This window comes from Peromyscus eremicus, chromosome 2, assembly GCF_949786415.1.
Source record: "Peromyscus eremicus chromosome 2, PerEre_H2_v1, whole genome shotgun sequence".
Classification (NCBI taxonomy): domain Eukaryota; kingdom Metazoa; phylum Chordata; class Mammalia; order Rodentia; family Cricetidae; genus Peromyscus; species Peromyscus eremicus.
The window spans coordinates 129,934,413-129,947,255 of NC_081417.1; the positions used below are offsets into that span (position 1 = coordinate 129,934,413).

At 47.2% G+C, this 12,843-nt stretch overlaps 1 protein-coding gene and 1 non-coding gene across 2 annotated transcripts in view; one reads left to right on the top strand and one right to left on the bottom strand.

The window, feature by feature from the left end:
- On the top strand, positions 1 to 116 carry LOC131905472 (U5 spliceosomal RNA). Its single transcript, XR_009377976.1, has one exon. It is a non-coding gene; the product is annotated as a U5 spliceosomal RNA (small nuclear RNA).
- Positions 117 to 11,465: 11,349 nt separating this feature from the next.
- The window catches only part of Armh1 (armadillo like helical domain containing 1), a 47,555-nt gene continuing 46,177 nt past the window's right edge, over positions 11,466 to 12,843 (bottom strand). Inside the window, exons 10-13 of the mRNA XM_059254828.1 lie at positions 12,407 to 12,536; positions 12,228 to 12,305; positions 11,852 to 11,933; positions 11,466 to 11,775 (exon numbers count right to left, since the gene is read on the bottom strand). Of these exons, the coding sequence (XP_059110811.1) occupies positions 11,651 to 11,775; positions 11,852 to 11,933; positions 12,228 to 12,305; positions 12,407 to 12,536 (415 nt within the window). The 3' untranslated portion in view covers positions 11,466 to 11,650. The remainder of the gene's footprint in view (positions 11,776 to 11,851; positions 11,934 to 12,227; positions 12,306 to 12,406; positions 12,537 to 12,843) is intronic.

Below are 12,843 nucleotides of genomic sequence, written 5' to 3' on the forward strand. Positions count from 1 at the left end.
ATACTCTGGTTTCTCTTCAGATCGTATAAATCTTTCGCCTTTTACTAAAGATTTCCGTGGAGAGGAACAACTCTGAGTCTTAAACTAATTTTTTGAGGTCCTGCCTATGCAGGGCGACCATCGCTGGTTCAAAAACAGAGTAATTATTACCGAGTACGGTGGACAAGAACTTCACAGAATGACAGTTTTTCTCCAGCAGTTTTGGCGACCTGATAGTTTGAAAAGTTAAGATTTCGGCTCCCGCACCGCCTGGCTTCCGTGGTGTTGCTCGCAAGTCTACCCAGCCTTCTCAAAAGATTTTTTTTGGCGGGGAGGTTCAAGACAGCTTTTCTCTGTGTAGTTTTGGTGCCTGTCCTGGATCTTGTTCTGTAGACCAGGCTGGCCTTGAACTCACAGAAATCTACCTGCCTTTGCCTCCCAAGTGCTGGGATTAAAGGCGTGCGCCACCACTGCCTGGCTCGAAATATTTTTTAGTCGACAGGGTTTTTTTTTGGTTTTTCGAGACAGGGTTTCTCTGTGTAGCTTTGCGCCTTTCCTGGATCTCACTCTGTAGCCCAGGCTGGCCTCGAACTCGCCACCGCCCAGCTCAAAATATTTTTTAATAGGCTCTTCCTCCAGGCAGATCTCTTGTTATTACCTGTCTCAGTATGTCATATTACTGAGAGACAATCAAGCTGGCAAGATAACGGGAGACACATTTCTGGAGTTCCAGGGCTGTACAGAGAGCCCGCCCCCGCCCTGTCTCAAAAAACACCAAAGAAAACAGGCAGGTTTAGCGGTCCTAAGTTCCAGAATATAATTTTATAAGCACTCTCCACTTTCCTTTTTGACATTCTATAAATTCAACCAAGGAGATGGAGAGAGGGGTCAATGGTCGAGAGTGCTTCCTACTCTGGCAGAGACCCACGTTGGTTTCCCAGCACCCACGGCCCGTGGCTCCCAACCACCTGTAACTCCAGCTCCAAGCAATGGATCCAAGGCTCTCTCTGGCCCCCAACGCCTGCATTCACACATGCATAATTAAAAATACTATTAAAAATATAAAATAAAACCCAGACAGTATAGGAACTTTTATCCTAGACCTGTTCCTGGAGGGAGTCTTAGACCTCCATGCTCTGAGTGAGTGTCCCCAGAGCCCACATCCCAATACCCCTGGACATCAGGGTTCTTCTCAATTTCATATCCACTATTGTACTTTTTCTCTGTCTTCCTAAAATCATCCTTTGCTATCACTTCAAGCCATTTTAACTTCCTGAGCTGTGGTGGGTGACACGTGCCAGGAATCCAAGTACTCCAGAGAGAGGGTTGCCCATGAGTTTGAAGACATCCTAGCATCCTAGGCTCCCCAGTGAGTTTCGGGTCAGCCAAGGCTCCATATTGGGAGCTTGCTTGCCTCAAAAAAACGAACAAGCCATTATAACTTTACAAATTCCCCAGCCCCACCTCCATTACCTCTCAGAAAGGCCCACACTCACCTCACATACACAACTCAGTCCTTACAGAATACTGCAGACTTTGGCTGCCCTTCACCAACTCTGTCAGACAGAACTGACATCCTGTAACCAAACCTGTCGGAGTCTATTAACTTAGCAGAGCACTCACTTCCACCAACCCCCAACTAAGAATGTGGTCAGACGTTTGCCTGCAGGAGAGCTAGCCTCTGCAGGAGAGCTAGCCTGGCTTGCTGTCACTGTCAAAGGAAATTTCAAATTCCCTTGATTTATGAAATTTTCTCGTTCTGTCAAATTATAAGACTTCATGAAACTGCTTCCTTGTTGGAATATAAAATTTGGAGTGACCTAAATATGTGTCCCTGAGTCATCAATAGACTTTGGCTCCAGAATAAACTATCTCTTGGCTTTTTAGCTTGTTTTGGAGACAGGGTTTCTCTGTGTAACAGCTCTGGCTGTCCTGGAACTTGCTTTGTAGTCCAGGCTGACCCTAAACTCAGATCCTCTTGCCTCTTCATCCCAAGTGCTGGGGTTGAGATGTCGGCTACCACCACCTAATTAGTTGTTTGTTTATTTGTTTTCTTTTACAGTTCCATGTGGTGGCTCACGACCATCTGTACCTCCAGTACCAGGGGATCTGACACCCTCTTCTGACCTCCATGGGCATCAGGCACACGTGTGGTGTATGTGCAGGTGAAAGACACATAAAAATAAATCACCTTTTTTTTTTTTTTCAAGATAGGGTTTCTCTGTATAACAGCCCTGGCTGCCCTGAACTGGATTTGTTGACAAGGCTGGTCTCAAACTCACTGAGATCCTCCTGCCTCTGCCTCCTAAGTGCTGGGCTTAAAAGGCTTGTGCCATCACTGCCGGACTAAAATAAATAATCTTTAAAATAAATTGAAAAGAGACCCTCACGCCCTTGGGTACTGTGTTATGTAGTCCACAGTAGAGGAAAGGGGGAAGGAATTAGGAAAAGAGCAAGCGAGCACCTCCAAGGGAGGACTCCTATAATTTACACATGGGTGCCTTTCTCCAAGGAGGACTCCTGCAGTGGACACGTGGGTGGCTTTTGTGGTTCTACCTCTCCTGGGTGTTCTCACCAATGTTCTTCTCTTCTCATCTGTCCCTTGTTCATTTAATCTTTTGGGGAGGTTGGTGTCTTCCAGGTCACAGGCCCTTGAACTCTAGAAGGTCTGTGTTATCTCAGAGCTCTCGATCATTACCAGCAACACCCACAGCTGTCTCCCACCACAGAGGACCTTCTGACCCTAAGTGATGTCGCAGGCTGGCCTCTTGAATTCACTGAGAATCACCCTCCTCCCTCTCAAGTGCTCCAGTGTGTGTAGGCATCGAAGATACGCACCATACTAGCTGAACCAGCCTGACCTTTCAGTTTCTTACAGTAACTAACCCTGCTGCCCCATAAAATGCCACTCTATCCTTTTATTCGTTAGGATTCACAGCCTATGATGGATCAGTGTCACCAAGGCTCCGTCACCAGGTCCCTGTCTCCATAAGAAATGGTGTGCTGGGGTGGGTGGGGGGTAGATATCTTGGACCTATACCAAGATTTTGATTTGACCTTGCTGTCAGGGGACCATGTTGAGACAAAAAGGTCCCAAATCAAAGTGTTTGGAGCCCACCTCCTAATGACCCATCACATCTTACCCCAAACGGCCAAAAAGACAGCCGGTGTTGTAAGCTTACTGCTTAAGATGCTGAGGTATCCACTTAGCTACCAGATATGGACCCCACACAAATGACAGAGGAGACAAGACCAAGTAAGTCTCTCAAGTTATTAAAAGCAAGCCAGCAAGCCTAACCCCAACTCCCTCTCAGAGAGGGAAGTCTCTCTGAGACATTTTGTCTCTCCCTCAGAGTCTCTGTCTCTCCTGCAGTATATTTCCTTTTTAAAAATTAATTAGCTGTCAAGAATGGTGGCACAAGCCTTTAATCCCAACACTCAGGAGGCAGAGGCAGGTGAATCTCTGTGAGTTCGAGGCCAGCCTGGTCTTCAAAGTGAGTTCCAGGACAGCCAGGGCTGTTACACAGAGAAAAGAGAAACTCTGTCTCCAAAAAACAACCAAGCAAACCAACAAATGGAAAACACTGTTCCAGCTGGCTCCCTGACTCCAGCTCCTCAGCTAGTCACAACCCAAAACCACAGGTGTGAATTTGTGTGATGGTGAAAGGGAGTGTCAATTCACCCTAACATGATGTGATTGTCTTAGCTTTCACCCCCACACTAGGGAGTCAGAGGCAGACAGACTTCTGTGAGTTCAGGGTCAGCCTGGCCTATACATTGAGTTCTCGTCTAGCAAGGGCTATATGAGCAAACAACAACAGAAACAAAACCACCTATCTGGAACAACAAAAACCAAGTTTGATGTGATGACTTATGCCAGTTATTCCAGCACTAGGCAGAAGGATCTGGAATTCAAAGTCATTTTCAGCTACATGGAGAGATTGAGGCTAACCTGGGCTACAAGAGATCCTGTCCCAAACACCCCCAAACAAGCTAACCAAATCCTACAGCTGTCTAGTTGTATTATTCTCTGATTACATTTGAAGTAAATCTGAGATGAGGCAAAGAAACATGCTCAACTATGTTCATAGCAGCACTATTTGTAATAGCCAGAACCTAGAAACAACCTAGATGCCTGTCAATTAAAGAATGGATTAAGAAAATGTGGTACATATACACAATAGAGTACTACTCAGCAGAGAAAAACAATGACATCATGAAATTTGCTGGCAAATGGATGGAACTAGAAAATATCCTGAGTGAGGTAACTCAGACCCAGAAGGACAAACATGGTATGTACTCACTCATAAGTGGATTCTAGATATAAAGCAAAGAACAATCAGACTGCAACTCACAGAACCAGGGAAGCTACATAGCAGGGGAGACCCAGGATGACTGTGGCTTATAATAAGTTTTGGTTTTACTAAACAAAACAAAACAAAAAAAATTTAAAAAAACCCAAACAAACAAAAAAGAAAAAAAAAATCTTAGGTGAGGAAAGTTACGGTGCCTCTTTGACCTTCTTGAGACCCTCTTGTGGGAACTCGGATGCTCAGTACTTTGTGTTAAATGAATGTAGTGACACAATCATTTTCGAGCTGTTGTTTATTTACTGATTAGTGCGGAGGGTGCAATGCAGTGCCCCGTGTACATACAAGGGCTGTACACCTGCCTACCCTTCTCCTGGAGTGACAATTTTAATTCAGACTGCTTCCTAGGGTTACATTCCGGAAATCTGGCGTTGCACTGCCCTCTGGTGGTCGACCCACACCTTTACACCGGAGGAAAAAGGAACTAGTTTAGGTATTTCCGGAGACCTGAGGGCGGCGCCTAGCCTTATTTACATATCCACAATGCACCGCACAGGGGTCGTTGCTTAACTTAAAACCAGAAATCGCTGTTTCTTTTTTCGATTTTGATTTCCTTCTGCATGGTAGAACGTTTACAGGTTTCTGTGCGAATGAGCAGAAACATTATGCATTTTGACGTTAAAAAAAATCACCGTTTTTGAAATAAGCGTTTTCGTCACTTGAATAATACATGCAGTAATACTGAAACTGTAAAAGCGCTCGCCTTATATTTAAGGCAACTTTTATAGCGCGGCTCGCCCATCGGTTTGCGTCGAGAGCCAAATCACCGATGTTTTCGTTCGAGCCCAATTTTTGGAGGTAGTCTGATGGCTCTAGCAGGCTACCAATAATTGTCCAAAAGTAGAGTCGGACTGCAGCAGCAACTGCTTGGTGTTTATCTGGTGGTGGATAGGAAACCTTGGACGTTTTCCTGCGAGCGTTCTACTGTCTTAAGACTATGCGAACAAGAACTAAAGTCTCAGCTAGGTATAGTGGTTGGAACCTTGCACTCAGGAGGCGGAAGCATGTGAGACCAGGACCAGCCTGAGATCCTGGCTGGAAATAGCAAAACATCAACAAAATCCCCTAAAGAAACAAGAGCAAAGAAAAAAATCTAAAGGCAACATAGAACCCAAACCACAAGGAACAAAAGCCCCCACAAGGCCAGTCAGTGGTGGCGCACGCCATTAATTCCAGCATTTGGGAGGCAGAGGCAGGCGTATCTCTGTGAGTTCAAGGCCAGCCTGGTCTACAAAGTGAGTTCCAGGACAGCCAGGGTACACAGAGAAACCCTGTCTTGAAAAACCAACCAACTGCCAGTTGGGGGTGGGATGGGTGGTGCACGCCTTTAATCCCAGCACTCTGGAGGGAGAGTCATGCGGATCTCTGTGAGTTCAAGGCCAGCCTGGTCTACACCAACCAAACAAAAAACCCTAACAAAACCATGAACAACAGGGAGAGCAGGATGACCCAAACTGTATCAAAACTGAAACACCAAACTGGGTTAGCTGGCACGGGGGCACCGGTTTGCAATTCCTGGCACTGGTGACTGGAGGCAGAAAGCTCAAAGCCATCCTGGACTATACAGCAAGTTGAAGGCCAGCCTAGGTAATTTAGGAAGATACTGTCTCAAAAATAAGAAGCAGGGCTGGAGAGATGGCTCAGAGGTTAAGGGCACTGGCTGCTCTTCCAGAGGTCCTGAGTTCAATTCCCAGCACCCACATGGTGGCTCACAACCATCTGTAATGAGATCTGGTGTCCTCTTCTGGCCTGCAGGCACACATGCAGGCAGAACACTGTATACATAATAAATAATCTTAAAAAAATAAAAATAAGGCCGGGCGGTGGTGGTGCACGCCTTTAATCCCAGCACTTGGGAGGCAGAGGCAGGCGGATCTTTGTGAGTTTGTGGCCAGCCTGATCTACAGAGCGAGATCCAGGAAAGGCACAAAGCTACACAGAGAAACCCTGTCTCAAAAAACAAAAAAACAAAAAACAAAACAAAATTAAAAAATTTAAAAAATAAATAAAAAGTACACACAGCCAGTGATACGACGGAATGTTACATGGCAGCTCAGAGGCCTGAGGCTCCATCCTCAGCACTACAAAGTGTTGATATTCTGATCCGTCCCTCCAACTCCCACTCCTTGGCACCGTCCTGTCCTGATGTAAAACTCCTCCCCTTCCTCCCTCTCTCCTTCCTTTTCCTCTAAGAGTTGTGCACTCCCCCTCTCTGCTCTCTCTTTCTCCTCATCTCCTGTTATAATAACTCTCCACGTGGAGGCAGGGTCTGGGTTGTGAATTACTGGCCATCATGGTTGCCATACCCCAGTGGCGTGCATCTGCCCAGCCTGCTGCTGCATGTACCCAGCATGTTTCCCTGTACTCGAGGGATACCCTAGCTGGGGTAATAATTCATCACATGGGTGCCCAAAGTTGCCAGGCAACCCCACTGCTGTCTCCTGCCTGTAGCAGTCTGAGGAGCTCTGGGACCCGGTACCACCCACCGTTTTTCTGACTGCGGCACCGCGGGGACCCTTCGCCCTATCAGACCTGTAAGATTCCTCCCTTCCCTTCTAACCCTTTTCCCACAAGTGAGGATTTGTCTTGTTCTGGTACCACGTGTCTTCCGGGCTTTAAGCCCTTTCAGCCCCCATCCCTAGGCAATGGCATGTGGAGACAGCTTGTGTCTCACCGGGGCTCCTAGCCCGCTGGCCCCTACTTTTTGGATTCTGGTCCACTGAGCAGCTTGTGCGTTCGCCTCGGTCCTCGCTGAATTTCTGGGATGCTAGAGAGTCCAGCCTTGGACCTTCTCCACCTTACTCATGGAAAATGTGCCTGCCTCCACGAAGGCTTAACTTACCTGCCTTGGCAGTCAGACTTGGTCCCATGTTCCAATCAAATGGCCGCTTCCCAGCACTCCATAGCCTGGTGTTTACAGGACCTTTGCAGCTTCTGCCAGCCAGAGATGGAAGGGGGAACCCTACTTTTCTCTTATTCGGTCTCTCTCTCCCGCCCAGCTGCACTGCTACCCCATTTCCCACCCTCCACAGCACTGCCTCCAAGCTCTAATTCTCTAACTGTAAAACTTTCCCCCAAAAAACTTTTCTCCATTTTTCTTTCACAAAATCTATTTCCTATGTGAATGGAAATTTATGATTGATATGGCCATCTATATTTCTTTCTGACTTTTTTTTTTTTCAAAACATGGTTTCTCTGTGTAGTTTTGGTCCCTGCCTTGGACCTTGCTCTGTAGACCAGGCTAGCCTCGAACTCACAGAGATCTGCCTGGCTCTGCCTCCTGAGTGCTGGGATTAAAGGTATGTGCCACCACCACCCAGCCTCTGACTGACTTTTAAATTCTTCAATTTATCTGTTCCTTATCTGCTCCGTTTATTTTGGAAAAAAAAAAAATCCCACATAAAGACAAGGTCAGGCACCATATTTGATAGGGGCAATCATGTGATCACACAGTGCCATCTTAAATAAGGTCAATCACGTGGCTTAGAGCCATCATCTTGGCTAAGAGCAAAACAGGCAGGTCGTATGATCTTACTGCCATCTTTACTAAGGGCAGCGCGGGTGGGATGCCCAGCGTTCAGGCCTTCGGTATGGAGGGGGGTTAGGGAATCACCTCCTGCCATGTATTGTTTCATCATTGCTTTGTGGGCTGCGGAAAAGTCCTCTGGTATTGGCCTGGCGTTCCCCAGCTGCCTCTCTCAGGCTTCAGCTGTTTGGGCAGAGGGAAGTCCAACCATGGCCTGATGTTCCTTCCTCTGCAGCCTCTCGTATGGGCAGGGCATGGAGAGGTATGCACTCCCCTCTGGGGCATCAGCGAAACCACATGCAGGTGGTATTGATATTAAGATTTTGCCGGGCGGTGGTGGCGCACGCCTTTAATCCCAGCACTCGGGAGGCAGAGCCAGGCGGATCTCTGTGAGTTCGAGGCCAGCCTGGACTACCAAGTGAGTTCCAGGAAAGGCGCAAAGCTACACAGAGAAACCCTGTCTCGAAAAACCAAAAAAAAAAAGAAAAAAAAAAAAAGGAAGATTTTATGCCAGGTGGTGGTGGAGCATGCCTTTAATCCCAGCACTGGGGAGGCAGAGGCAGGTGGATTTCTGTGAGTTCCAGGCCAGCCTGGGCTACAGAGTGAGTTGCAGGACAGGCTCCTAAGCTACAGAAAAAAACTTGTCTTGAAAAAAAAAAGATTTTACATTAATACAATTCTGATACACTTTGAGTCACAAGGTCAGGATTTTAAAAGGATTTTTAAATTCTCCTTGGTTACCCACTACCTGCTTTTCTATGATTTGGATTTCAGTACTGATTGATAATACTAGTTTATCTAAAACTTTTATTTTTTCCTCACTTGTCTATTCCTAAGGATGGAATTTTTTTCTCTCTCCCATCTTGGGACTTCTGCTCTTCTCAATTACTAAGACTGTGGGCCAAAGGACTCCAAATGAATTCATAAATTTTAACTCCTGTCTGGAGTCTATATATTTAAGCAGGCTGGCAGAAACATCGGAGCAGCAATGTGGACCACAACCTCCAGCGCTTTCCCTGCTACGGATGTCAGCAGAGATTCTTGTCTATGTGATATGGACACAATTATTCCCTGCCTCTACAGCTGGGTCAGATAATCACATGCTCCTGACAAATGTCCCACTGCCCAGCCTTTGATTGGCCTTCAGCGTGTTTTGGGGCCCTGACCACAACACCCCAATGCCAGCTCGAAGCAGTTCTAGAAGAGAATACATCATCCCATGTTCCCTGTCCAGAATAGGCTGGAATGCTGTGGGAAACCCCCTGGCATAGAGAACTGATTGGCTATCCAATGCCCATTGCTATTTATTAATTAAAATGGTTCTGCAATAAGACAAGATACTTGACCTTCTTTATGCACAACCAGGGAGATATTGTATGACCTTAAGGAATTATTATTTCTATATAAATCATTCAGGATGGAGTTTCTGGTCCACCAAGAGGGTCCTTTTCCTTTTCTCAGAGTTGGGCTGCACCCTGACTCACAAGCCCCCTTTCTCCTGTTCTAATTCAGCCTGGGATCTTTCCCATGTCACTCTTCTTTGCCTTCTTAGGAGACAGCTTAAGCAATAATTATTTCTATATAAGTCATTCAGGATTATAATCTGGCTGTACTCAAAGATCAGAGCCCCTGTCCTCGCTAACCTCATTAAGCTGTAACTAACTGGGAAACCTGTATATTCAAATTTAAGTCATATGTATGCTCTCAAAGTTATAAATACATCTAACAGATTTTGTTCCCCCAGTCCTCAAACACCTGTAGAGTTCTGAGAATATGGCATTTAATATAAAAAGCTTTCTATAATAAAGACACATGTCAGCTCCTGGCAGCATCCTGCATCTCCTCCAAGAAGACGAATGGCCGCAGAAGAACTTCCACCGGAAGCTCATGGCAAGGCTGGCTACGCAGTGAAAAGCTGAGATCTTGTCCAGACTGTGAATAAGTGGAACAATGGAGGACCAATTGCCCAATACTGCAAAGTCAAGGTGGGTCAGTCTCCCCAAATTTCTACTCCACAGAAAAAATCTGTCAGATCTTCTGGGCTTATGAGCTGAACAAGTGCTGCCTTTGGGGCTTCTGTCCCCTGCCCCCAACGACCATGAAGAGACTTGGGATTGTCGCCTAGGTAGCTGGAGAGCTGTCTCACTTCTTCTTAAATTTATCCTTCTCAGGTCTGATGGTGTTTGATGACTAGGGTATATCAGTTTAACAGCCCCAATCCCAAAATTATATATATATATATATTATATATATATATATATATGCTCTCCAATTACAGACAGGTATGCCTCATTCACAGACTTCATGGTACAGGATAGACTGGTTTCAGATATAAATCCAGAAGCTCAAAGTTTTAATAAATAAATGCAGCTTTGATAAACTGATAGAACATTGACTACAAAGAATCCTTAAATTTCTATGGATTTTTAACCCTTTTGCTATGATATAAATCCATTCTAGCTATCTTACAGATACCTACAGGTTCCTAGAAAAAGTTCTGCTAAATCTATTCCAGCTGTCTGACAGATTCCTACAGGCTCCTGGGAAAAGTTTTGCTACTGCATCAAGAAATCTGGTCTGATGAAAACTAACAATCTCCAGAGCCCTACATATTATTCGAACATACTTTGCAGATTCACTGTTCCCACCTGACCTCCAGAGAAATAGCAGATGCCATGGTTTCTCTACTCCTGATTTGGAGTGTCACTTCCCCCCAAGCTCCTGGAACACCACTGCTGCAACCTGCCTCCTCAGCTCCCTCAGGGAACATTCCTGAGACCTTCTGCCATGTGTGACTCCTGGTTCCCCAGACCCTACTTCGCCACTTGTCAGGTTGGAGTAGTCTCAAGAATTCAGGGCCCTTGTTCCCCCACCTGCTCCCATAACTCACCTCTTTTTATAATAATTAAAATGGAGGAACATTAGTATTCTGATCCGCCCCTTGAAATCCCACCCCTTGGCACGGCCTTGCATCCTGATGTAAAACTCTTCCCCTTCCTCTCTCTCTTCCAGGCTGGCCTCGAACTCACAGAGAGTGGCCTGGCTCTGCCTCCCGAGTGCTGGGATTAAAGGCGTGCACCACCACCCGGCTGGAGTTGCTTTAGACACAATGAGATGTAAACGCGAAGGCTGGAAATGGAAGGGGTCCAGGGAACAGAAGCAAGGCAAAAGGCAGGAGAGGAGCAGGTATGTGATAACTTAGAGCAGCAGTTCTCAACCTGTGGGTTGTGACCCCTTTGGGGGTCAAAGGACCCTTTTATGAGTGTCACCTAAGACCATCGGAAAACACAGATATATACATTACGATTCATAACAGGAGCAAAATCACAGTAATGAAGTAGCAATGAGAATAATTGTATGTTTGGAGTCACCACACCATGAGGAGCTGTATTGAAGGGCCGCAGCATTGGGGAGGTGGAGACCCACTGTCTAAAGGATCAAGGGCCTCCACTTAAGGCCACAGTATGCCCTGGAGCTCCTCCAGAGCCTCAGTGACCCTTCCCTTGGGACCTGCTTTTGATAAGAAGGAGCACTCCCCAGCCCTATCACACAGCTCTTATAGCTCTCCATTCCCTTCAAGCTACACAGGACAGGATATCAAAACTCTTTATTAGACTCTTCTGCAGCCACGGCTTCCCCTCTTCCCACTGCATTTTCTAACTCCCAGCTTCCCACCCAGAACCGAGTGGCACTTTCTTCAAAGCCTTCCTCCTGGCAGGCAGGCTTCTGCGAGGCACAGCCTTGGCCTTCCTGGTTTGCCACGGGGGCTGCTCTGTCACTCCTTGGGTTCTGAAGGAAGCCTCTCAAAGTGGGCGATGTATTCCACCTCGTTCATGTCTCCAGGGCCCATGAAAAAGCTGAAGCAGCTGGTGGTGGTGGTGCCTTCACAGAGGTGTAACGCTGCAGGCAGCGAAGGCCAGCATGAGCCTGATTGCTGTTTCTGCCTGGGCTCCCGGTCCCCTCACCCTCTGCTCACCTTTGGTAACATTGACTTTGTTGGCTGCCAGGATGTCCGCCTGAATGCTGTCTATTTTTGTGTACAAGAGCTCGGCGTTGTTCTGAGGATGGAAGCAGGAGGAGCCTGGCTGGGCACCAGAGCAGTGTGCTCCTGGAGTGGGGCTTGAGAGGAAGGTTAACTGCGAGCAGAGCTGCTCAGGCAGAAGGTCCTGTTCCCAGCTTGCTAGCTAGGGCAGGTAGGGGACAAGAAGACAGTGTGTGTGTGTGTGTGTGTGTGTGTGTGTGTGTGTGTGTGTGTGTGGTGGCCAAGTCAGGAGACTAGCTTCATTCTGTGCACAAGGGGACCCGTTCCGTCCTGGGCAACTGCTGAGGCTGCTGGGAATGGAAATACTTACAAGGAAGAGCTGGTAGAGTTCCTCCCCCATGGACTTGCGGACATGTTCCTCCACCAATGGGAACATTTGCACAAAGAACTGCGGCAGAAGGTGGGGGGTGGCAGGACAGTGTGGGTATGGGCTGACTTGACTGCCCATGCCCTGCATTCTGCCCCATGCACACACCCCAGCCCAAGCACCTCTAGCGTGAGGCTGGCCAGCCTCTGGCTGTTGCTGTGGTCGGTGTTGCCCATGGCCGTCATCAGGCTGTGGACCACGCGCATGTGCAGCAGCTCCTCTGCCAGCTTCAAGTCATTGCGTGCCAGGATCCTTGTGAGGAAGGATAAAAAGACAGGAAACGCTGCGGGGACACAGGAAGGAAAGGAGACCTTCACCCCAAGTCTGAAGCCTCTCTCTCTCCAGCTGAGAAGCAAGAATGCCAGCAGAGCCGGGATTAGGGGAGCATGCCTTCTAGCCCAGCACTAAGGAGGCAGAGGCAGGTGGATCTCTGTGAGTTTCAGACCAGTCTGTCTATGCAGAGAGTTCCAGGACAGTCTCATCTGCATAGGCTCTAAAAACAACAACAACAACAACAACAACAAAACCAAACCAAACCAAACAATGAGCTGCAACTCTT